The sequence below is a fragment of the Athene noctua genome, chromosome 15 (assembly GCF_965140245.1).
Source record: "Athene noctua chromosome 15, bAthNoc1.hap1.1, whole genome shotgun sequence".
Lineage (NCBI taxonomy): Eukaryota > Metazoa > Chordata > Aves > Strigiformes > Strigidae > Athene > Athene noctua.
In genome coordinates, this window is record NC_134051.1 from 6275470 (window position 1) to 6299844 (window position 24375).

A 24375-nucleotide genomic window follows, 5' to 3' on the forward strand; every position below is an offset into this window, starting at 1 on the left:
GGCAGTCAGCAAAAAAAATGGTAGGGAAAGTGCAACATGCCCTGACTTCTCGCTTTCTGACTATTTTTGTGTGTGCAAAATCTTTTGCTGTCATAAAAGACTTGCAGCATTAATTGTAGAAAAATAAATAACGGCCAAGTGCTGGGGAGAGGAAGCATCACAAATGCTCTGCAGCTGAACGAAGTCCTTGGCAGGCTCTGCACGTGGAAAAATCAACAGCCAGGGCCAAATTCACGCCGGGTGTCACTCGGCAGGGGCAGGGCACTGATACTGGGGATCAGTGTGACCCTGTAATTACCTCTGAAGAAAGCAAAACAAGCCAACACACCCTTTCCCCCACTGCATGGTGATAACACTTCCGAAACACTCCTCATGTGATACAACACAGCTTAATAGCCTGCTTAGGAGGAAATGAATAGGCTGTAATTTAGCAGTAAATGAGCAATATATTCTATTCTGTGTAACAAGTTTTATGTGGTTTTCATTTAATATCAGATTTTATTTATTTGCCCAGGAGAAAAAGCCCTGGCTGTGTCACACTGGGAGCCCTCAGAGCATTGCGGGCCTTTATCACTAGATATTTTGCACTGGTGCCACTGAGTGTGACCGCCTCTCTTCTACTTCGGTGGGGAAAATGAAGTGTTTTGCCACTTTCTGGTCACCTTTTCAGCCACGTGCGCAGCACTTTCTGGCCCCTGTCAATAAATAAAGCTGATGGTTTCTCTCCTGTCTCCTCTGAGCCTTGCTGCTCTTCGTTCTGCACTGGAAATTCCCCCCGGTGTTGTCAGCACTGGCTGCATGAAGCCGTTTTTGCCTTCCTGGAGACCCATGACACTGGATGGGGTCTAAACCCTCTGCCTGAGAGCTGGAGCTCGCTCGCTGCTGGGGCTGTGGCAGTGCCAGGTGGGAGAGCCAGCCGTGTGGTCGGCACCAGCACGATGGCAGCGTGGATATTGCTGTGGGGAGGGGGGCGGAGCTGGGGCAGGATGAAACCCCCCATACCGCACCGCAACCGGAGACGACCAGTACCACCACGCCTACCACAGCACAGAAGGAGGAATTTGACCAGGGGGAATTATAAGGATATTTTGATTTAAGATCAGCATCAAACTGTTTCCTAGAACATTTGCAGAAACAGCTGAGCCTTCCTGAGCTGTTCCTGTCACAGAAATCCCTTCTTTGCCCCTGTGAGAGAGCAACTTTGCACCTGGTGCACATGTCTTGGTCTTCCACCACAATCCTGGGCAAAAGCAGCCTGAAGCATCTCAAAATAACAGTGTGATTGCCTCCTTTTTCTCATTAAAAGGCTGCCACCACAAAGGGCAGTGAGGCATGACAAATAATTGCTGTTAACAAATTGCTGGAGCTGTGTAAAGTGGCACCAGGACACCGCCCGCCTGCCCTGGGGAAGCTCTGTGCAACCCTTCATGCAATGAGTTTGACTATTTCTCTTCCCTGGGATCTCAGCTCGTGTTGCTGAAGGGGTTTTTTGGAGTCCCAGGTCTTTTCTGAGGTCCCAGGGCTTTCAGAAGATGTTTGGTGTCTGCCCTCGGAGGCCAGAGCTAACATCCCAGCTCGGTGGCAGTGGGCGGGATGCTGGTGGAATGTGTCTGCCCTCTGGTTCTGGTCAGAACTGACGTGTAGAACATATCTGTCCTCCCTCAGTGATGTGTCACACTCCATATCATGTTATCAGAGCCCAAAGGATTTTCAGGATTTTCATCTGTAAGGGCACAGAGCACATAACATAAGTGAGCCTGGCTGCACACCAGCCAGCCTGCCTTACGACTCCAGTCCAACCTTAAAAGCATCGCATGGGGTGAGAGCTGCTCTTTTCTCCCTGGCAGGATACTGCAGCTGTCCCTGGTTTGGATAATGGCAGCTCTGCAGCCAAAAACATGTCTGTCAAATACACAAATACAACTCCACCAGTCACCATGAAAACAGGAGCTTCAGGAAGAAGGGGCAAAGCAGGTGTCCCACATCCAACACCCAGGACCAGTGGGGAAGCGTGCGAGCCCTGACCATGGCTCCTGCAGACAACCCACAGCCATGGGGAGCTGCAGCAAAGGTTGGGGACAGACAGACTTCCTACCCAAAAAAAGTCCTACCAGGATCACAGAACCTTTGTGGTTGACTCTTTGTCGACCCTGCTACAACACAAGCTGTTGCCTAATAAATAGGTCGAGCTTATAAGAGGAGAGAAACAACTCACCCAAGTGCTTCTCATCACCGCATCGAGCAGCCTCGTTTCTCCTGAAAGACAAATAGAGCATTAGCTGTTTGGGGACAGCTTTGTGTATCTTTGGTAGGGAAGTGTTTTAACTCATGGCAACAGGCTGTGTAAATCAGAGCTGGCACTGCAGCCAAATGATGCAATTAGAGGTCTTGCTGTCAACAAACAATCATGCAAATTTGTTCTCTTTGATAGGAATCAAGGAGGAGACATGACTAAGCATGTAATAGCAGGGGGTTGGGAGAGGAAGAAGTTGCCCGATGCTTCCTAATGAGGGAAAAACTTAGTGCAAAATGGAAACGGTGAAAAGGTGGAGATTTGTGTGTGTGTGTCTCTCCAGGAACTGATGTGGCCAGGCGGTACCTGACAGCGGGTCCAGGACCAGGTTTAGATAGTTTAGTCTCTGCTCTTAAGGCATGTTTTCCTGACAGCCTTACACAAGACTTGCAGGATGTTTATCCTCACCAAGGACCAGCTAAGTACTTTTTTTTTGCTGACAGCCAGCTCTTGTTCCCCTCAGCTGAGCTGTGACCAGCAATTAAAGGCAATCAGCAGTGTCCTACTTAAGCGCAGCACTTGAAGCCATTAGCTGGAAGCCCAGGATGTAGAAAGGGTGTTTTTGGTGGGGGCTGGTGCTTGTGGTGAGCCAGATGCAGCCAAGCTCTTTGCTGGGGAGATGGGGCCAGGACCTCCTGGGTGCCGGGTTAGTGAGCGGGGAGTAGATGCTGGCGTGGCTGCTCTCACCTGGGGGAATTTGCAGGCTTTGGGTTGGTCTCAGCAGCTGGTTTGGGGACTGTAACCCATCCACTGAAATCCTGGGGCCTTAGTAAATCCCCTGCTGCCTTTGTTAGCATCTGCAAACACTTTCAGGCCAAGCATCAAAGAAGTGTCCTCACGTGGGCAGCGCAGGTTCGCAGCTGATGTTGATGTCTCTTCAGAGCAGGAGGTGATTGGGATTTTTCGGTCCCGATTCTTTGGCCGTGGTGCTAAAAGGAACAGCCATCCCTGTTGCATCTGCAGCCCTGGAGCACCTCTGCCCACCAGACAATGCTGTGGGTGCCGCTGGTCCCCCATGCTGTGCCCGATGACCTCTTTTTGGACACCATTCGGCTGGGCCTTGGGGACAAGATAGAATGTGTTTCTAAAATGTCTTGAAATGGGTTTAAACGTGAAGCGAGCCTGCATACACCCAGCTCTGGTGCAGCACCCACCCAGCACCCTTTGCAGGGCAGGCAGGGACCTTTTCCATCCCCAGCCCTGCGACAGCTCAGCTGCCGTTTTGATGTATACGGTACCATACGCTGCTCCGTCTGCCAGGTGCCTCCTGCGCCCTGGGTGGCCCCTCTTTCTGTGCACATCAGGCATTTCCCTTATAGCCCTGGCACGGAGCCACAGCCATACGTAAGCAGCTGCTCAGCTATTAAACAGCCTTATAATCTCAGGACTTAGCATCAAAGCAGAAGCTCTCTTAGCAGAGACGTGCAGGGATCAGACTTAAAAGAAGTCGCCAAAGTAGGCTGGGGAAGAGTCTTTGCCAAGTAACATCTGTCTAAGACAGTTAACATTAAGTACAAAAAAACACCCCACCCTTTTGTTCGCTTCTGTTTAATGAGCAAGTGAGTGCTCACTTGGAGCCCAGCGTCTCATTTCGCTTTCTAAACCAGGTCTTGCATAAGCCCATGTACTTACCTGATCTTTTCCTTCTCTTTCAAAACAGACATGCAAGCCCAGCTGGCCTTTTGCTGACAGCTGTAGTGGCAATTTCCTACACAATCGCAGTGCTGTATGAGGGGTGAGTAGCTTTGCAAAACCAGAGAACTTCTAATTATTTCTACCAGCTTTAACTCCCGAGGTTTCAGGGAACTGCAGAAGTAGAGATGTTTTTTCCAGTTAATTCAGCGGGGAAGAAGGAAAACAGAGGATTGTTTTTCAATTGTTTTGATAATGGGCAGCTTCCTCTCTGAAACTATTTGCTGAGTTCTAGGAACATTTATGCATTTGTTTATTTTTATCAAAATGAGATCTTTTTTTCTTTCGGGTGCTTGATTCTGTCTATACAAGAACAATAAGGAAGGCAGTGAGAGGACTCATTGTGCCATCTGAAGAGACCCTGCAAGAAGAGCTTGCCTTTTGTAGTTTCTTAGGTGGGCTTCTCTGCTATTTTGCACCACAATAGCCTGGCAAGCCAGGACGGAGCAGCCCATAATTGTTCCCAGAAGCAGCAGTTTTACTTCAGCAGTGCAAGGTCTTTTGTATTTGCGAGGGAGGAGGAGATGCAGGGGGCCACGGCCAGTCTGAGTGCAGGGCGAGTCTGAGCGTGTGCTGAGCAGGGATGGTGCTGGGTGGGAGCAGCTTGGAGCCACTCCGCAGTCCAGAGAGACCGAGCTGAGAATTGCCAAGGAACAGGAACAGTTCGGCTGTGCCAACCTGTGAAGGGCAGATTTTCTGTGCCGAAAAGGGAGCATGCAGTAGTCTTGATTTTAATTCTTTCCCCCCCTTCTTTTGCCCCTCTTTTGTGTCTTTGCCCCCTTTCTCCCCAAATTCCCATCCTCCCAACCACAGGCCTTTCACAGAAGAAATATATCGACAGAAACAGAAGGGCGTGAAGAACAAGTAGCAACAGGTATGTTTGCTGATCGGCATGTCAGTGAGAGGGGCTGCTTCGCTGGGCTCCCCCACCTACGAGCGCGTTAAATGGGGACGGAAACACCACCCGCCCTCCCAGCACACCCCTGCCCAGCCCTGCCCTTCCCCGGCTCCCCCAGAGCCCTTCCTGCACTTCTTGAAGGATTTGAGCTTCACAGCTCTGCAAAAACCCAGGCAGGAAGGCTTTAGACAGCGATGGTTGTGTCCGCCTCTTGGCACTCGACCAGCAACCCCCAAATTGGGTTGATTATGTACTTGAGAGTCAGCACGAGGGAAAATTGCTGGGAAGCTTCGAAGCTCCAGGCGCAGTCTAAATCAGACAGAAAAAAGCAGCTATTGGCCATGGCAGGTGCTCCAGCGAGCAGCAGGGATGGTGCGAGAGGGCACATGTGCCTGAACACCCCACGGGGAAACCAGGCATCCCTGCTCCAGGCTGCTCCGTGCCTGCACCCACAGCATTTCTGCACATGGGCTTGCACCAGCTCACCCCAGAAACTCAGCCCAGGCTTGCTTTTTGGGCCAAAAGCTTCTACAAAAGCACAAGTTCCTGCCACAGGCTCCTTTCCCTGGAATTAAATGCCACCCTAGAAAGCCCCAGCACATGTGCCTGCTGGTGGCTGGAGAGGCTGGACAAGCCCACGGCTCTGCTGAGGCTTTGGCAAAGATGCTGTAGCAGCAGTGAGATCCCTGACAGACTCTTGTCTCTTTGCCTTTTGCAAAGCAGTGTCTCGGATACCTCGGCACAGTGTGCCTCTGGCCCCCACGCTGATTTGCCCGTTTTCCTACTGAGATGTATCCTACTAATTTGCCCAGCAACACTCAATGAGCCAACTGAGCACCCGGCGGTATTTGGAAGTGATCAGAGGAACAGCCTGAGCATGGCGGCACCTGGAGGTCCCTGTCCCCAGATCCTTGTTCCCCATTGCTGGGTCACTGCAGCTCCTGCCGTGAAGGCGACGCTCTCCCGGGAGCTGCATGGCGCAGGACCTCCCGACCTCTCCTCCCGCACTTATTATTGGAGATCTACAGGGGAAAAAGCAACCCAGCTCCAGCCCCGAACTGGAGGGCAAGCAGAGGAATGATGGAGACACTGGGGGCCTTTTGGAAGCAAGCTCTGAGCACAAGGAAGCTCTGGCTCGGGTTGATCCTGAAGATGCTGCCAAAGAGCCACGGGAAGAAAATAAAAGCTCAGGTGAAGCAACAGAGAGGGCTCAGGAACCCCTGAGCTGTTCACACACAGTTGGGGAAGGAAGAGGGGAAACTGCTGCAAACTCAACAACAAAACCTGATGCAAACCCAACAGCAAACCCCCTCTTTCTGGGAGGGGGAAGCTGCCCCGTCCAGAGCTGTGGTTTCCCATCGGTGCAGAGCCCTGTAGCATCTCTGCCCTGTTCGCAGAAGGCTCTGAGAAAGATGAAAAACACGTAGATGTGAATGAACAACCTAAACCACTGCCCGAGGGGGATGGAGGGCATCCCGTGGGGAAACCCCAGCATGGAGAAGACCAAGGAGAAGAGTCAGTCTCCACCCGCGCCCTGCAGATATCCCATCCCTGGGCATGGGGGTGCCCTGGCCCCCTCCACACCCACCCAGCCCTTCCTTTTCTCCAGGGGCCATGTGAGGGTCCTGCCTTCCCCACCACCCAGTGCCTTCCAGCTATTTTCACTGCCTTGCAGGGGCAGTGGGTGGGAGGGAGGGGAAGGGCTGCTTCTGTCTTCTGCCCTGTACAGCAGCTGGGTACAGATCTGCCCCTCTGCCCCTGCCACCATCCTCGGCGAGTCCCAAAGAGCCCAGTGCTGGATCCTGCCCTGTAGGGAAGATCCCAGGGGTGATGCTTCAGACTCAGGCTCAGTGTTTACAGATTCCCACAACAGTTTGAGAAATAAGCTGTAAATGACCAAAAAAAAAAAAAAAAGAAGCTGTGTCAAGCTGCCGGCAGTGGCTCAGGAGAAGGGGAGCTGCGCCGCTGCCGGCTCCTGTGCCGACACCAGGATGCAGTGCCACGTCTCAGCGTCGTGTTGTCCCCTCTGCAGAGGAGGGTCCTTCCTTTTCTCAGTGTCACCTCTGCGAAACAGTCTGATTTCCCTTTGCTTTTGCATGTTGTAATTCACCCTTCGGGCATTGCTCAGCAGGAATTAAAAGCGTTGGTTTCTTTACAGTCCAGCCTCCATTTCCTTCAGCCAGGCTCACGGGTGCCCTGTTTGTGTTTCACCGCTTCAGAACCACTACATGGGGATTTTTTTTTTTTTATCACCATCTCAACGACCTTCCTCTTAAAGACTTGGGCATAGTATTTTATTTTTAGATAAGTTTCCACATCCCCTTCACAGTTAATGTTTATAGATGGAGGCTAAAACAGCCCAGTACCCATAGCAACCAGCAAGGAGAGGATACATTGCATTATTCAGACAATTTATGTCAGAGTTACCAGTCCTGGCTCAAAGTCTCTGATGTAAATAAATTCAGATTTGTTGGTAGGTGAAATCAGTATTTACCGAAGAGACACGTGCTTGTTTGGGAAGGATTGCTCTTAACGAGAACGCAGCAAGGGCTGTATTCGTCCTGTCTCATTCCCAGTCTGGAGACCATGTACACCTTTCCTTGTCCCCACTGTGAGGTTGGGGGGACCCCATTTGTACCATTCCCATCCAGCCAGGATCAGCCCCTCGAGATGCCTGTCTGTCACCAGAAACCCCGGTGACGGAGCCACTTCCCCTCTCGTGCCCACAGCATCCCAGAAAAATGGGGGGGTTGGTGCGCTGGGACCAGCTTCCTGGACTCCTTCTCTCTTGATCCACCATTTCAAACCCAATCCTTCCCACTTCCCAGCCGCTCTGTGTCGGCTTTGCATGGCACAAGGGTTTTATCTGGGGCTATGCCAGATTTATCCCCGTTTTAGTAGCTCTTTCCACAGCAGCCGGTGCGAATTAATGTGTCACTACATTCACAGAACTGGTTCTGGCTGCCGTAGAGCTGGAGTTTGACGTTTCAGAGGCATCTGCTCTGTTCCCAAAAGCAAACCTGAGCTGGAAGGTGATGTTCAAACCCATCTTCTGGGGTCCAATTCTACCTTTCTCCCCCTGGGGTGGGGCTTTGGCCCTGGCCAGGCCCATTCCCGGCAGTGCCATGCTGCTCACCGGTGCTGTGGAGAGGAAAACAGAGACCATTATTTATATTGTTTTATAGTATTTAACAGCAAGGGATTAAGGGACTCTCTCTCCCCAGTTCTAAGGAAAAAAATTGATTCCTCTCCAATGACCTAATATTTCTAAGAATTTGAGAGTACAGAGGGTGGGGATAAAACCTTCAGGCTGAGCATGAAGCACTGGTGGTGTCGGAGCTATTTCCCCCGCTTCCCATCCCCAGGGCCAGTACCTGGCTGTGGCTGGGCCCAATCCTGCACCTCGAGGCCTCCAGGTCAGGACGTGAAACTCTTGTTGCTTCTGAAAGAGAACCCTGCACCCTCAGAGCCCCAGGATCAGCCGGTTAAAGCCCCGGTGCCGTGCCGGCATGGGCAGCCGCATCCCTCCAGATCTCGGGGAGGCCTCAAGGGCCAAGCGGTGTCCCTGGAAATGTGGTCATGGGTCCATTTTCAGAACTTCATGGCTTCCAAATCCAGTGTGGGGCTTGCTGGGCCTGTCGGAGCTTGGCGGAGGGGATGGTTGCAGCCTTGGGAAATGCTGCACGTGAGGCTGCGTGTCGATGCCACAGATAATGCCTCCCTTGATGTTTGGGGACATTTCTCCTGAGCAAACACTGGGAAAGGAGAAAGTAGTTAAATCTTAACTCCTGCCTGGCAGGGACAGACAGGCCACCAAGTCCATCACACCACACTACCTCAGGTCACCCCGTCCTGCCGCACAGCCCCTGGCTGTGCCCGACCTCGCGCTCCACCCAGGTTTTCCCCACATTGCTGCTCACGTGGCTCCCTGGCACGTGTCTCCCCTCCTCGAAACAGCATGTGATTTTTTTTTTTTAGGGGTGGGGGGATCACCTGTCCAAATCAAACCACCCCAGCGATGGGCACACGATGGGGTGCCAGCTCCAGGCTCGTGGGATGCTTCATCCAGAGACACTTTGGGAGGTGCAAGTTGTATCCTGAGGTGCTTTCCCCGAAGGCAACCTGATGGCAGGGACATCCAGAACCAGGAACATGTCCCCAAAGGCCCTGCCCTCCACTGTGACCACCTGTAACCCCACGCCCGTGTTTGCTTTCGCCCAGTGAAGCTGCACTACCTTCACCCAGGGGAGCGATGGCCCTTACGTGGCAAATAAACACGATTAGCCAGGAACAGAGAATAAACACATGGCACAATCAAGACAGCGTGTGTGGATTCAGTGGAGGGATGGAGAAGTCACAATTCCCATCAGGCTCCTGCCAGGCCTGGCTTGCTGAGTCTGCACTTCTGCTACTTGGGAAGATGGAGGGTAACAGGGGGCTCAGGGCTCAGAGGTGGCTCCCACACCCATCCCGATGCTGAGGTTGAGCCTCTACACGGTCATTTGATGGGCAGAGGAGATGGGCTTGTCTGCCAGTGATTGGGATTTGATACAAAAGCAAAGATGAGTTTTGAGCACAGGCACTACAAGAGCTTTTGGGGGCAGTTTGAGCACTGACTGTTTTATTGGGGACCCCTTAATCCAGAGAAGGCAAATGGGGGAGACGACAGGACTTATCTTTACAGGGGAATAAACCAGCCTCCTCTATCTCTACTGCACAGGGAAAGCAGTCTGGGCTTTAAATGGTCACAAAGAAACACAATGGGAAGACTTCCCTGGCGGGAAGGTGTTTCCAGGTGGGGAACCACAAGTGTTGGAGCTGCCTGGGGCAGGACCAGGATCCACCCTGAGCCCCATGGGCACCGCTGGCAGGCTCCTGCTCTGGGGTCTGCGGGTGCAGGCAGCCCCCCTCTCGTGGGTGCCCAGGGGATGCTTCACAATGACCCCCAGCACCGGGAGAGCAGCAGCACCCAGTGCCCACCGTTCCCCTGGCCCTTGGACAGCACAGAGACGTCATCCAACCCATCCCGGCCCACCTCCGCCCTCCACCCCAGAGGCCTTTACGCACAGAGCTCCCACTATGTGCCAGAGGACAAGTTCTGAGGCTGTTTTCTTTAATTTGCAAACTAAAAAGCTGTCCAGGGACAGCCTGGAGATCTGGCCATGCTGCACTGCATCCTTCATGGATCTTATTTCAAAAAAAAAAAAATCCCAGGAATGTGCTGCTTTTTCCATGTTGCCTTTTGTTTGGAAGGGAACTGTTTACCAAGCAGCTCCTTTCTGAACCAAGGTCGTAGGAGGGAGGCAGAGCAGCCAGAGCCCCCTGGGAAGGAGCTGTCAAGGCCGGGCTCTGCCTCCAGTTTTGTTTTGCTGCTGCACCAGGGCTGAGTGCTTGCGGGAGCCTCAAGGGTCCTTGGTTTGGGCACTGGCACTGAGTGGGGCTTAGCCCTTGCTCAGTTCAACCTCCACCAACCCCAATACCTCCACCCACAGCCTCAAACCCTGCGCTGGCCTCAGCCCCCTCTGGACCCCACAGCCGAAGCAGCGGGGGCAAATGTGGAACCTGGGCATGAAACACCTCCAAGCTCCAAGCCCTCAGCACTGGCTATGCATCCCTCTGCCAGCTCCAGCCTGTCACTGCCTGACCAGCTCCCTGCCTCCTCTTGAGCTTTTATTTTTGTCCTATAACCCCAGCATCCTTCCCTATTTCCATGGGAACCCTCCTGAAATCTGTAGTAACACATCCGCCGGGGGTCACTGAGCCTCCCTCTCCCCTGTGCCCTATATTCCCAGCCCAGGCGCTGCCCATCTCCGGTTACAGGTGACATTTCTCTCTAATCCCAGGGAGGCTGCCGCTCTTTGGAAGGGAGCAGAAGGTGACGGAGTCTGGGGACATGTCCAGGACACACAAACGCCTTTGTCCATGCCGGATGCTGGCGGGATGCTGCTTCCTCCGAGCAAACGATGGGCAAGAGGATGGCATGAGATGGGATGGAAACTGGGAGCAGAGGATCCCCAGGGTGCCCCTGACTTGGAGAACCCCAGCTCTGCTCTGTAGCTCTTGACCCAGCTGGGCCACATGGTTATCATTAACGATGAGCTAATGTCACCTCAGTGCACTCAGAGAGATGTTTCCATGGCAGAAGAGTGGGGCACCATCCCCAGGGTGGCTGGGCAGCAAAGCCAAGTCCCCAACCCCAGCTCTCGCCACGTGCCCGGCCGCCCAACACATGTTTTTGCTGCTGTAAGGAAAGCAGCAGCACCAGGGGATCTGCCAGAGCATGCAGCTACCCCAGCTTTGCCCCGCGATATGGGTGTTCAGCCCTTGCCGCAGGTTTTCAGCAAGTTTATTGCACAAAGAATGGGAGAAGGGGAGAAGATGTAGAAAGTCTGGAGACCACAGCACGGCACGAGCCTGCTCCGGGAGCTGCTTTGTGCTGGGCGCAGGGATGGCATCTCCAAGGGAGCTCTCACCGCCCCTTGCCTGGATGACTCAAGGAATTGGGGATTTGAGACATGTCTCAGGCTTTCAAGTTCTCTGTTAATCAAATCCCAAATGCTAAAAGGAATCAAGAGACATGAAAAGTGTTGCTAAAGAAGTAGGAGGTGGGGGAAGGAAACAAATAAACCCACCCCCCCCGGTCCCCAGTGACAGAGCAACCCACTTCTGCATCATATCTCATCTGGGAAAAATTATATGTTGTGAATTACGTGCTTCTTTTGAAAAGCCTTAAAGGAGATTTAATAAAATGAGACAAGCTAATAATATAGGGAATGAATAGCAACCCTGGATGCTGCATCTTGATTTAATCAGATGCTTTTCCCCAGGGGGACAGGAAAGAGCTATAGCTAAAGCCTCCCATCCCTTCCCTACCCAGCTGCTCCCCTCTTCCTCCAGCCCCTCGCTCCTTCTTCCATCCCAGGGGAGCAGCCAGGGCAGGATTTGGGGTCCCCCAAGACCCTGCTGTTCACCAGCAGCCGCTGGGAAACAGGCAGCCCACGCTGGTTATTTATGAGCAGGCTAACAAGCAGCACACCGGGGTGCTGTACGCTGAACAGGGAGAGGGTCCCTGTCTGAAGAACAGGTCCCTGTCCTGGGGGAGAAAAGCAAGAACTGGGGAGCCAAGAGAGTGGGGCTGGGGAGCAGGCTTGGCTCCGGGTGCATACTCGCAAAGCCCCGGCCTGGAGCCAGGGAGTGCCACGTGCTGCGGCGCCAGGGCCAAGCCCTTGGTAGGATGTGAAGCATCTTAACAGCAACGATAAGGAGCTCCTGTCGGATCTGCTCCTCTCCGTGGCCTGGGAGAGGCTGCGGGGTCTGAGCGTGCTGGGGCAGGAGAGGCACAAACGTCTGTTCCAGTCTTGGCTTTTTCACCTCTTGGACCCGCAGGACCCAGCTGGGAGCTGAGGCCGGCTCAGCCCCGGGGGTGACGGTACTTCCCGGCTCCGCAGCACGCTCAGGAATCAAAGTCATGTTCTGATGTAATTGTTCATTTCCGAGTATCCCCCCACCCGCCTGTCCCTGGCCAGGCACTGCGATACACACTCCTGCCTCCTGGTACATTTTGCTTCCTACATTTTTGCAGAGGCTGGGGCTGCTGTGAGCTCTATTTTGCTGCTTGCACAGTTCGTTCAAGTCAGACCCTGGGGAGCCGCATGTTCTGTCGCTGGGATGTTTGTGTGACTTTCGTGGAATTTCCTTTCCTCAGCCACTTGCTTGTGGCCGCTGGGCAGGTTTTATTCATTGGCAGGTGGCTGGTAAACCCGGGAGAGTGTAAATAGGCAGAGAAATAGCAAGAAACAGGGGATTGATTTGTGATGAAGATGTTCGATTCCATTCAAGGTGCTTGCAGTCACTGGGTTTCATGCACAGCAGCCTGCCTGCAGCTCTTGCTGTACCGAGCAGCTGCGTGAAAGAGTCTGTATCCTCCAAAATTGGGCAAAACCCCCCACAAATGGCAGGGTCAAACTGCACAGGTGGTACGGCAGCCACGGGGGAAAATGCTATTTTACCCGCCCCTGCTTAAAACCTGGGCTATTTGCAGTCAGGTCAGAAATAGGTGGTGATTTTTAACAGCGTCATAACCGTAGGAAGGTTTTGCCTCGCAGCGAGGTGGGTCCTTTATCATCAATCACTGGCAGCTGGCTACTGGCAAATGTGCTCTGCTTCCACCAGGAGACAAGTTTCTAGATGATCTTGGGGAGACTCAGCCTAATGCCTCGTAATGCTCCTCTCCTTAGGCTCTGTGTGACTGCGAGGCGCTGGGCTCTGGGAGAGCGTGGGCAGCACCCACACCCTCTCCCCAGGAGCTCCCGCAGCCATCAGCTCTCCTCCATGCTGGGATCCCTGCTCATGTTCTCGGGGGGTGCCTGGCAGGGTGGCTCCGGCTGCACCCCACACCCCGAAGCCGAGCCCACAGGATCCCAGCGGCACAGCTGTGGTGGTGTGCTCTGTCTTTGCTGTCACCCATGAGCCTTTTGGAGGGAGAAAATGGATTTTCCATTGCTGAAGCCTGTTAACCTAAGAGCAGGCTTCGAGCAGGCTATTTTCACCCATTCCTGGCACTATTAATAGTTGTATGGTTAACAATAAATGCCAATCGAGATATTGGATTTGTCTGTCCCCCAGAGGCTGGCACTTCCTATTCCCCTGTTGTTTTCCATCAACTGCTTAAATTAAATGACCTTTTTTGTTATTTTGGGGCGATACATTTGTGCTCTGTAATCGGCCATTAAACCTCTCCGCTGTCTAGCACACAGATCAATGAACATGGGAAACTGTCCCACTTTCTCTCCCCAAAGTGTCCTTGTGCCTCTGCTGCTGGGCAGGATGTTTCCCTGCAGGCAGGGATGGGGCTGCAAAGGGGCTGTTTAAACCCCAGCCCCCTCCCACCCCACAGACAATTCCTCCATAAACCTTCGGACAGTGTTTAAATTAATGCCCAAGTGTGAGACCACACTCGGGGGAAGATGAAAAGCTCAGCAGCATCCGTTTCCTAAGTGGTGCTGATGAAATGCACCGTGCTCCACAGATATGTGTGTTCTGTCCCTGAGGTCTCTCGCAGTCTTGAACCTTATTTAAGCATCACTTTTCATTAAGGTTTGTTGGTTTTGGTTTTGTTTTTGGTTTTTTTTTAAAAGATCCTCACAGGTGTTTTTAATTCAAACTTTCTCATCAGCTTGATGTGAAAGAGGAACGTGGCTTACCCTGGGCCCTGTCTCTCACTGGTGGCCCCCTGGAGACCCCTCAGCACAGCGACCCTCCCCTTGCCCGAGGGCCACTGCACGGGGGTGGCTGGCTCGGGGAGACGCTGGCCGAGCCCAGCACCTCTGCGAGGATGCCTCAGCCCTGGGGGGCTGCCCGGGCTGGCCCTTGCGTCCGGCTCCAGCAAGACTCAGCACCCAGCAAGACCAAGCGCTCCGAGTATCCCTGCTGCCTGCATCCCTGGGAGCATTCTTCCCCCTCCTCCTCCTCCTCCTCCGGGCAGCCCCTCCCGGCCCCACAGAAGCTGCAGGGCCCCGTACAGCGGCTCATGCCCCCCGGCCGAGCTTCCCCAGCCCTGTCCGGGAGAGTCCTGCCTGCCCTGCCTGCCCTGCCTGCCCTGCCTGCCCTGCCTGCCCTGCCCGCTCCTGCCTCCCCGGCCCGCCGGCAGCGCCCTCGCCTGCCCCCTGGCGGGGGAGTCGGCGCTGCAGCGGCGCTGGGCTGGACTGGGCTGAGCTGGGCTGGGCTGGGCTGGACTGGGCTGAGCGGGGCTGAGCTGGTCTGGGGTCAGGGCTGGTGTCGGGTCGGAGCTGAGGATGAGCTGCGCTGGGGTTGGGTTCGGGTATGAGCTGGGGTGGGCTGGGTTCAGGGCTAGGCTGGGGCTGAGCCGGGCTGGGGCTGGACTGGGCTGGGGTCGTGTCGGAGCTGGGCTGGGGTTGGGGCTGGGCTGGGCTGGGGTCAGGGCTAAACTGGGGATGAGCTGGGCTGGGGCTGGAGTCGGGTCGGGGTTAGGCTGGGGCTGGGGTCGGGGCTGGGGTTAGGGGGGAGCAGCCCTGCCAAACCCTCCTTCAAGGGGGCACCGCGCCGCCCCCGGCCCCGGCGGGGCAGAGATTTCTCCGCTCCCGTCCCCTGCCCCGCGTACAGGAGCACCCACCGGAGCGGGGCTTTTCTCCGCTCTCTCTGCGGGACAGGTGCCCGCACACCCTCTTCTGCACCGGGAGCAAGTGTAAAACGGAACAAAAGCGCTTCGGGGAGCGGGCTGGGACCCCCCGTCCCCCCCCCCGTCCCGGGTCCCTGCGGCCGGCAAAGGGGGTCCCGCTCGGGGTGACCCCTCTGCGGGGCGTGCAGAGCCCGTGGAACCCTAAACCGGCTGCAGGGAGCGGGAACCGGGCTGCGAACCGGACGGATGCAGAGCACCGGGCTGAGCTGCAAAGCGGGGCGGCTTGGAAACGGCACCGGGAGTGAGAACCGGGCTGCGAACGGGGCCGGGCTGCGCAGCACCGCGAGTGAGAACAGGGCTGCGAACGGTCCGGGTTGCGCACCCCGGGAGGCCGGGCCGGGCGCGGAGCCCCGCACTGACTCAGCCGCCGCCGCCCCGGGCCGTGACGCGCCGAGGGGCGGTCGCTGCCGCCTCCATATAACGCGGCGGCGGCGGCCGTGCCGAGCTCACACCGGCCTTTCCTGCGAGGGGAGAGGGGCTGAGCAGCCGGGCTGACATCGCCTTCCTCCTCCTCCTCGTTCCTCTCACCGCAAGCTGCCCTTTCGCTGGCTTCAATGAAACTGGCAGCGATGATCAAGAAGATGTGTCCCAGCGAGGCCGAGCTGAGCATCCCCGCCAAGAACTGCTACCGCATGGTCATCCTGGGCTCCTCCAAGGTGGGCAAGACGGCCATCGTCTCGCGCTTCCTCACCGGCCGCTTCGAGGAGCAATACACCCCCACCATCGAGGACTTCCACCGCAAGTTCTACAGCATCCGCGGTGAAGTCTACCAGCTCGACATCCTGGACACATCGGGCAACCACCCCTTCCCAGCCATGCGCCGCCTCTCCATCCTCACAGGTACTTGGCTGGGGAGCACCAGCGGGGGGTTCCCTTGCTAGGTTTCAGGTCTTGCCCAGTTTGGGGATGTTTCTCCAGTCCCGGGAGGAGGGAGGTGGGATTTTGTGTGTGCATGGGGTGGACAGGAGGATGCAGGACCCAGGTGCTGCCTAGTCCGTCCCTCCTCAAGTCTCTGTATGGCTCAGGCAGCAGATCTCGGGGTGTCCCCATCCCTGCAACCATCTCACGTTTCCTCTTTGTCTCCAGGAGACGTGTTCATCCTCGTCTTCAGCCTGGACAACCGGGACTCCTTTGAGGAGGTGCAGCGCCTGAAGCAGCAAATCCTGGAGACCAAGTCATGCCTGAAGAACAAAACCAAGGAGAACATAGAGGTGCCCCTGGTCATCTGTGGCAACAAGGGTGACCGGGACTTTTACCGGGAGGTGCAACCCCGGGAGATCGAGCAGCTGGTGGGAGGGGACCCAAAAAAATGCGCCTACTTCGAGATCTCGGCCAAGAAGAACAGCAGCCTGGACCAGATGTTCCAAGCGCTCTTCGCCATGGCCAAGCTGCCCAGCGAGATGAGCCCCGACCTGCACCGCAAAGTCTCGGTCCAGTACTGCGACATCCTGCACAAGAAGGCGCTGAAAGGCAAAAAGCTGCTGAAAGAGGGGGGCCGGGGCAGCACGGAGGAGGCATACGGCATCGTGGCCCCCTTCGCCCGGCGACCCAGCGTCCACAGTGACCTCATGTACATCCGGGAGAAAGCCATCGGCGGCGGGCACGGCAAGGAGAAGGACCGCTGTGTGATCAGCTAGGAACCCCCGCTCGCCCCACGACGGGAAGGAAAGAAGGAAGGAAAGAAGGGAGGGGGGAAAGATGCTCATTTCTGAATTGACTTTGGGCAGGCAGGAGGGTGGGCCAGTGCCCACTCGGGCAGAGAGAAGGGGGGGTCGCCTCTTCCCCAGCCTCCCTCCTCCCGAGGGGATCGATTTCATCAGCTCTCTCCCACCCCGGGGTGAATTTTGGGAGAGAGGGATGCGAAGGGGGAGGCTTTGGAGGGCAGGAGGGGGGTGCTGCTGGGACCCGGCTCCTCTGGGCAGAGAGACAGGGAAAGGGTGAGCTGCCAGGTGGGAAGATGAGTGTGGAGGGCACTGACTTTGATGTTTCTTTCCCTCCCAAACCACCCAGACTCAGGCACTGCCTTCAAGAGGGAGGGCAGAGGCCTGCCAGCACCTGCCTGGGGCTTTGGGGTTGGGTTTTGTGTTGCTTTGTGTTGTTTTTTTTAAACTTGAGAAGCTGTGCACGGACTCTGGCTCTGTGTCGTGTGTGCGTCTGTGTCTGCAAAACACGTGCAGAAGACACTCCTAAGCTGTTGCAAAGACATTACAAAGTTACAGCCCCAATGGACCAAAAAACTGACTCTTGTTTACATTTGTCTTGTCTGATTTGCAAGATTTGGGGAGGGTGGGGGGCGTGGGAAGGGTTTTTTAAATAATAATAGGCACTTTATGTAGGTATTGTTTGTCATTGACATGAACAAAAAATCTTCAAGTGTTTCTACCGTGGGTGAAACTTGATGTTTTATTTTTTCTACAAATTAATAAAACCTTTTTAAAACGACACCTGGGGGTTTGCCTTTGTTTCCTTACCCTGCCCCACAGCAAAACCAAATCTTGTTAAAGCAAGACCTGAACCCAGCTCTGAGGTGCTAAAAACGGCCTCTCCACTCAATCCCTTTATATTACCCCATTTTCTCTGACTCCCAGTGCAAAGGTTTCCAACTCTGCAAGCAGCCGATTTCTTGCCACATGGGGTAACGAGGGGCCATGCACAGTTAGTTACTCAAACAGGTCACGGAGCCAGGACTCTTTCCTCACTTCGCTAATGCCAAGTGACGATCCTGCCAGCCCCATGGCATGCCAGGCATTGGCATGTCATTCACTGCAGAAACCCAGCAAACTGACATCACTTCATTATAAAGAGCTGATTGTGTTTTGTGCTTTTTCCTGATTAACTAAGCACACTTTAATGATGTCAACAAAGAGTGATTCATTTGAGTCCCGTCCGGGATATTGTTTTTGTTTTGCAATATGAGTAGAGGAAGTACTTTGCTCAAAAGGTCACCTTTACATCTGATATTTTTTAATCTCTTCCTAATAACAAGTTACAGTAACCATTGCTGAAGTGAAGAAGGGAAAGCTCTTCCAGGAACAGCTCTCCCTGGCTCCAGCTTCTGTTTCGGTTCATTTTCAGCCCCCGTTCCCCGCCTCAAGCAGCAGAACAAACCTACATTTAATACATATTAATGGCAAAAAAAATCCTGTCAAAGCCACAAAACTAAGGTGGGTGAGTGAGACTGCAAACCAAACTGCTTCAGCTTCATTTGAAACTTGGATCCAAGTTGACAGAGTTAACTTGTTCCTGTGCTAAGTGCCAGACATCTCTTTGGAAACATGTTGTTTCTTCCAGCTCTGCATATGCCCCGATTTCACAGGAACAGCAACTGGCAAAAAAAGGGAAACCACCATCCAGGCATGAAACACAAGAATTTATTGACCTGGGACAGGCAACGGCTGGCAGAAAGGTAATTTCAGTAATAAAGAGCGTACATTGTGCTTTGTTTATCTTGGTGTTCTGCTTTACTCAAGAGTTTACACGCTGGCACCTTTCCAGAGTACTAGTGAAGTACTCCAGCAGGGACAGAGTAATCTCTCAGCTACAGGTGAGTGCAACTACCCCAGCTCCCAACAAGCAGAATTACTTGCCTTTTGGTTTAGGAAGGGAAAGCCCTTCCCAAAGAGACCTTGTGTCTCTTCTTCCAAAGCCATGCATGCTGCCCGCCCTCAGATGCTGGTTCTCAACAGATCCTGCATTTCACCAGTTGGTTTTCCACCTCTTCCACTACTGACCTGCACTGTCACCCAGCATAATTCAGAGAATCACAAGGTTCAAGGTCCCATCCCATCTTCGTTAGCTGGCGAGACGTGGTGCTGCTTACCAAGGTGTCATCTGCCACTGTAACAGCTGACAGCAGGACGGAGGGCAGAGAGCCCTGGGACCTGTCTTAAGTGTGACACATTCAAGAGCTTTCCATCAGCTGCTGGCAAATGTTCAAGCTGCTCAAATGCTTGTGTTTGTGGGAAGCCCCTAGAGCACTTCGGATGTGGAACTGACCCTGTTCAGCCTGACTTCAGTCATGTATGGAATAACTAAAAACTCTTGTCATTTATGCCCTTTGTTTGGATTCTGCTTGCCCTTCCTCTGCTTTAAAAACAAAATGCCTAACATACTGCCTACAAGCTGCAGTCACCCAAGAAGACTTAGGTACCCAAAGCCTACTGAAATCCACTCCTCTGGCAGTCTCTTGTTCTCCCAAAAAAGCCACATAGAGACAGAGGAGCTGGGCCCAGGCTACGCACATCCTCTGTGCTGCCAAAGTCCTGCCCCTGCTCAGCCCACATCCACTCAGTGAATACACAAGAGGGGCAGTTTGGAATTTCTAAATCTTTACTCAACTCAGACACAGCCATCACTTGTTTAAAGAGAGAAATACAAAAGTAATTGAAAGCAATCATTCCTCTTTCAACACACACAGGCTGGAAAGTGCCCCAGAGACCCTTTCCAGGAGCAAGGCCAAACAGCTCATGCTTCCCTCTATGCTCCCTTTTGAAGTCTGGCCACTTTTAAGTGAAAAACATTGGAGAAAATGCCTCCTTCTTCTTGCTGAAGTTAACCAGCAGGTACTTTGACCCTTAGCCAGGAGAAAACATAATGTCTCCTGCTGGCTTGAATCTAAAAAAACAACCCCACCCCACCCTGAGAGAAAACAGAAGGGATGCATATATAAATGTACAGCCCTACAGCAGATCAAAGTGGACGTACCGCTGTAATGGTCACAAGTGAAGCACACAGTGTTCTGGTGCAGTGTCACAGGCCTGTGATCCACACAGACACAACTTCAGAGCAACGTGACCAAAAAAAGCATAAAAGAAAGAAAAAGTAAACTTCTGCCACCTTTTTCTCTCCTGTTCAACCAGAAGAGGATGTAGCTCAAACCCAGAAAGCAGAGCTGTGCCCTTCCTACTCCTTGGGGATTTCAAACATGCAAAGGCTCTTGTACTTCTGCAGCAGCTCATTTTTGGTCCGGACCTGCTCCCGCAGGTTCTGCAGCTGCTGCTGCTGCTGCTCTGGGCTCACACCGATGCCGGGCATGGAGCTGATCAGCTTCCTCATCTCCTGGAACTTGTTCTTGAGCTCATTCAGCACCTGGTGAACATCTTGGCTGTCCTTGTCCATGCTGCAGAGAGAAAACGAGAGACACTCTTCAATTCTCCTATTGGAAAGTGAACAACCTGCTGGGGCAACTCATTTCCAGTGCAACCAGACCTTAAACCGGAATTCAGTGGGAAACTTTTGGTAGCTAACTACACACACCTAATTCACCTATCCCAATAAAATGGACACAGATAGACAACACAGACTGGGTAGCCTCTGGAGCAAACTGGTTTTCTGCTAATTTCCAGCACATAATCCAGTTACCTGAGGACCCATCAATCAGGTTAGGAGCTTGTCTGCAAGCTCTACCATGGAGGAGGCTAAGTTTTCCCTCTGTTTGAACTCCGTATCTCTCTTTAGGGCAGGTAAGATTACAAACGTTTGTTGTGTGTAGGCACCTGAAAGAAAAGATCTCAGTCTAGCCCATGACCTGTTGCTGCTGTAATACACAAAATCAATGCAGTCAAACAGCTTGACAGTGGAAAATAGAAACTGTTCCCCAAAGTATCAGAGAGTATCCAATGGCAGAGAAAACAGTACTTTGGAGCTTTAAAACGACTCTCTGGGGATACACACCTAATAAAAGAGAAGCGACAGCTTTTTTTTTTTTTTTTTTCTTAAGAGCAGCACAGTTGGTTTTGCAGCCAGCTCTGTGCTTTTCAAGGTTCAGTGTTGTCTGAAGCAGCATTTGCCCTCAAACCCTCATTAGTATCTGCCGCGGCTTTGTTAGCACCAGTGAGAAGTTTTACTGATTTCAGGCAAAAGCGAGTCCCTACTTCCAGGGCGCCTGTTAATAATGAGAGCGGGATTCTAATGGTCTTTGAAAACTGGGAGCCTGCTCAATAGCCAGACCTAAAAATAAATCTGCCTGGCATGACCAGAGCAGAGAGGTGCTCGATTATAACTTTGGGGAATCGTGACATGACTGAGAGCAAAACTTTTAACCAGATGGTCGCCGTTCATTTCAAAAGCCTGTTGGAACAAAATATTCATTACTCCTTTCTAAATAAAACTGCAGCTGGTACTATAACGTATGCCCATTATGCAGGCATCCACGGTCAGGTCAACAGCGGAAAAATACAGGCACACACACACAACCCCATGGCATGTCTGGGGAAGGAGGGGTTGACACTGCCTTTCATCCACCATAGCTGCAGGCTGGCTTTGAGAGCAACGTCCTCCCTACTCCAGGTCTCCCCAAGTCTTGTTCCCTTCCCTACACATAAAGAACCGACGGCTGCCTGTCCAGCTGGTTCATCCAAAGGAATAATTATTTCAGGTTGTTGGAAGGTTTGGGGTTTTTTTGGTGGGTGGTTTTCCTGCTGGATCAAGCCACTGAAGCGACTCCCTCTTTGAGGGCACGACAGGCAGGGGTGAGGAGGTGTAGGAGGAGAACACAGCTGCCTGCAGTAACACAGGATTCAGCACAATCTCTGACCACGGCCTGTGCTGATGGACTATGCACAAGACCTGCCTTAAGGCAGAGTGTTCTTTACACCAGCACAACCCACCACTGGTGGAGCCACGTGCTGGGACCTCAGTGGTTTCAGCTTGACTGTACAAGGTTGAAAATATCAGCAAGCCCTGCTTGGGAAAACTTTCTCTGGACCCAAACAACAAGAAAGAGCACACGTCCTTGAATGTAAGCAAATTTACACGATACATCCTCGCTCCCGAGCACAGAGTCACCTTGGAGATGTGTCTTCATGGCTGAGTCAGTGTCAAAAGAGCAGGGCTGGGCTCTGCGACTAGTGGCAGTGTTAAAGGAGACTACATTTGCCATCTGTCAGGGACATGAAGCAACGCATCCCACTGCTTGCCTGTGGTCCCACCCGTCTGCAGCACTGTTCAGTGTACCTACGTCTGCTCAAGCCGCCCAGGAAATGCCACATATGAAGCTGAGGGAAGTAGCTAGGTAGTGGGAGTGGGTGGCTCAGTGGGACCAGGCACAAGTTATCCCAGAGACTGTCATCTGTGGGTCACCATGACCTGCTTGGTGACATACAGGAATCTGGGAGGTCTCGGCCCATGGCTACTGCCCACTTTACTTATGTACATGCACACACCTGGCAGTGGGCTCAGATTCCCTTCTGTGGTCTGCACAGATTGGGCAGAATTGAGGTCAGTGGCAACTGCCCACCCCCAGCACAACAGGGAAATGGAGGGAAATCAGAGAGTTGCGTTCTCATGCCCGTTCTCCATCCAGATCGGTCAGGAGGTATTCAGTCTTTCCTTGCCATGGCTCAGGCTGCAGAGCGATTAAGGGTGAACCGCTCTCACATTTCAGACATGCCTGATGCAAGTGAAACATCAGCAGGACCCAAACCAGCCTCAGCTCCTAAATAAGTGCACAGGGAAAGGCCCACAACCAGTAACCAGGGAATTTGTACTTCTCACACCCTCTGCCTCGGTGAGAGCGTGGAGCTGGCCTGGATGGATTTTCACAGCAGGGCCATGCCCCTGCCGGGACCTCAGACAAGCACCTCTGAAGGGGTTATCCTGGGCCAGAAACATTGCAGTTCTCAGGACCCTTGTACAGTATCCTTTATGCCTGGGGTACTTATCTTGAACTGGGAAGAGAACAATTTAACCCATATCACTGCAGAAGCCATCCTCCTTTTTACAACACCCCAGAAACAGGCTGCATTCCTGCCCCAGCACTGCTTGTACCTTCTGAGGCTGCTATCAGCCGAACAGTACAGTTACGTGGAGCAATAACGCAGCACAAGTACAACACTCCTGTTCCTGGGTTACAGTGGGGCAGCGTACCTGGGCTGTGGGAGGACCCGCACCACCCGGTGACCCAAACACCACCCAGGCACTGGTGTGACTCAAGTGGAAGTGCGCTTGGGGCTGTGCCAGGTCCCTCACACTCTTCCCAGAAACTCCAGCTGGGAGAAGAAGGGCAAAGGAGTTGCTGCGAGGTTGAAGAACATCACTAGATGGGTGACCGTATTGCCCTGCTACACACCTGGGGCACCCTGAGGATGCTGGCAGGTGGACAGTATAATTAGAAGAAGGGTCCCATTGTCCTGCTCCCCTTCCAGGGCACCCCAGGGATGTTGGGAGCTGGAAAGTATCATTAGAGGGGGATCCCACTGCCCCACTCCCTGTCTAGGGCACCCTGAGGATGTTTGGGGTAGAAAAGCATCGTTAAACGGGGAACCCTGTAGCCCCACTCCCTGTCCAGGCCATCCCGAGGATGCTGGAGAGCATCATGCGAGGCCCCGGGGACCTCACAACCCCGCTCCCCACCCAGGGCACCCCACGGATACTGGGGGTCAGCCAGGATCGTTAGAGGGGGGTGGCCGGGGTAGGGATGAGGTGCCGGGGCCGGTGCAGGGCAGCTCCTGCCGGCGAGGCGGGGGGAGGCCGGTGGCCGAGGCCGCCGTTACCATTTGATGATGTCGTGGACGAGCGGCAGGAAGGAGAACTCCTCCTGCGCCGGCGGCTGCGGCGGCGGCTTCTGCTCGGCGGGCGGCTCGGGCGGCGGCGGCTCCTCGGCGGCGCGGGCGGCGGAGCCCCCCGAGGCCATGGCGGACCCCGGGCGGCGGCCGCGGCGCCGCGCAGTGACGGAGCGGAGCGAGGCGGAGCTCGGAAACACCGCCCCGCCCCGCCCGCCGCCTGCGCCCGCCCGGGCTGGGCCTTTCCCCGAGCTCGGGTTTACGCCTGGGCCTGGGACCGGGCCTGCACCGGGCCATGGCCTGGGCCTTTCCTTGAGCTTGGGTCCGGGCCTGGGCCGGAGCCTGAAGTGGGCCTTTTCCTCAGCTTGGGCTTGGGCCTGGACCTGGGACAGGCCTGCGCTTGGGTTTGTGCCTGGGCCTGGGCCCAGAACCGGAACCGGGCCTATGCTGGGGCCTAGACTGGGCCTTTAGCTGTACTTGTGCGAGGTCTGGACCAGGCCATTCCTCGAGCTTGTGCCAGGGCCTGGGCCTGGGCCTGGGGCTGGGTCTGAACTGGGCCTTTTCCTGAGCTTGGGCTTGGGTCTGGGCCTGAGACTGGGCCAAGCCCATATCTGGGTCTGAGCTGGCGTTGGGGCTCAGGCTTGTCCTGAGCTGCGACCGGGACTGGGCCTGAGCCTGAGCTTGGACTGTACTGCTGTGATCCCCAGCAGTGCCCCCTCCCACCAAGCCCTGCACACCCTGCCGGCACATCGCCCTGTGCAGGACCGAGCTCCGTGCGGGAGGTGAGAGGAAG

The 24375-nt window shown here is 54.2% G+C and overlaps 3 protein-coding genes across 7 annotated transcripts in view; 2 read left to right on the forward strand and 1 right to left on the reverse strand.

Moving 5' to 3' along the window:
• The window catches only part of PEMT (phosphatidylethanolamine N-methyltransferase), a 43503-nt gene extending 36463 nt beyond the window's left edge, over positions 1–7040 (forward strand). For 3 of the 4 annotated variants that reach the window (XM_074919684.1, XM_074919683.1, XM_074919686.1), the window contains exons 6-8: positions 3954–4028; positions 4799–4859; positions 5607–7040. In XM_074919684.1, the coding sequence (XP_074775785.1) occupies positions 3954–4028; positions 4799–4853 (130 nt within the window). In that variant the 3' untranslated portion in view covers positions 4854–4859; positions 5607–7040. Of the gene's footprint in view, positions 1–3953; positions 4029–4798; positions 4860–5603 lie in introns of all 4 variants that reach the window. The other variant, XM_074919685.1, reaches the window with a different exon arrangement.
• An 8343-nt stretch (positions 7041–15383) lies between these two features.
• On the forward strand, positions 15384–17523 carry RASD1 (ras related dexamethasone induced 1). 2 transcript variants are annotated; one of them, XM_074919174.1, is made up of 2 exons: positions 15384–15921; positions 16239–16460. In XM_074919174.1, the coding sequence occupies exons 1-2, from the start codon at positions 15636–15638 to the stop codon at positions 16322–16324; spliced, it is 372 nt and encodes a 123-aa protein (XP_074775275.1). In that variant the 5' UTR covers positions 15384–15635; the 3' UTR covers positions 16325–16460. The 2 variants fall into 2 exon arrangements, with proteins under 2 accessions (XP_074775275.1, XP_074775274.1); XM_074919173.1 differs by having other exon boundaries at positions 15412–15921; positions 16168–17523.
• A 907-nt stretch (positions 17524–18430) lies between these two features.
• On the reverse strand, positions 18431–23735 carry MED9 (mediator complex subunit 9). The gene is made up of 2 exons (XM_074919175.1): positions 23574–23735; positions 18431–20200 (listed from the first exon to the last, which is right to left on the reverse strand). The coding sequence occupies exons 1-2, from the start codon at positions 23711–23713 to the stop codon at positions 19984–19986; spliced, it is 357 nt and encodes a 118-aa protein (XP_074775276.1). The 5' UTR covers positions 23714–23735; the 3' UTR covers positions 18431–19983.
• Positions 23736–24375: the final 640 nt, after the last annotated feature.

Bases quoted from the DNA above. Each gene is read 5' to 3' on its own strand.
- RASD1 (XM_074919173.1), top strand. From the start codon at position 15,636: ATGAAACTGGCAGCGATGATCAAGAAGATGTGTCCCAGCGAGGCCGAG. The intron at 15,922-16,167 runs GTACTTGGCTGG...CTTTGTCTCCAG, and splicing joins CCGCCTCTCCATCCTCACAG to GAGACGTGTTCATCCTCGTC.
- MED9 (XM_074919175.1), bottom strand. From the start codon at position 23,713: ATGGCCTCGGGGGGCTCCGCCGCCCGCGCCGCCGAGGAGCCGCCGCCG. The intron at 20,201-23,573 runs GTAACGGCGGCC...TTCTCTCTGCAG, and splicing joins GTCCACGACATCATCAAATG to CATGGACAAGGACAGCCAAG.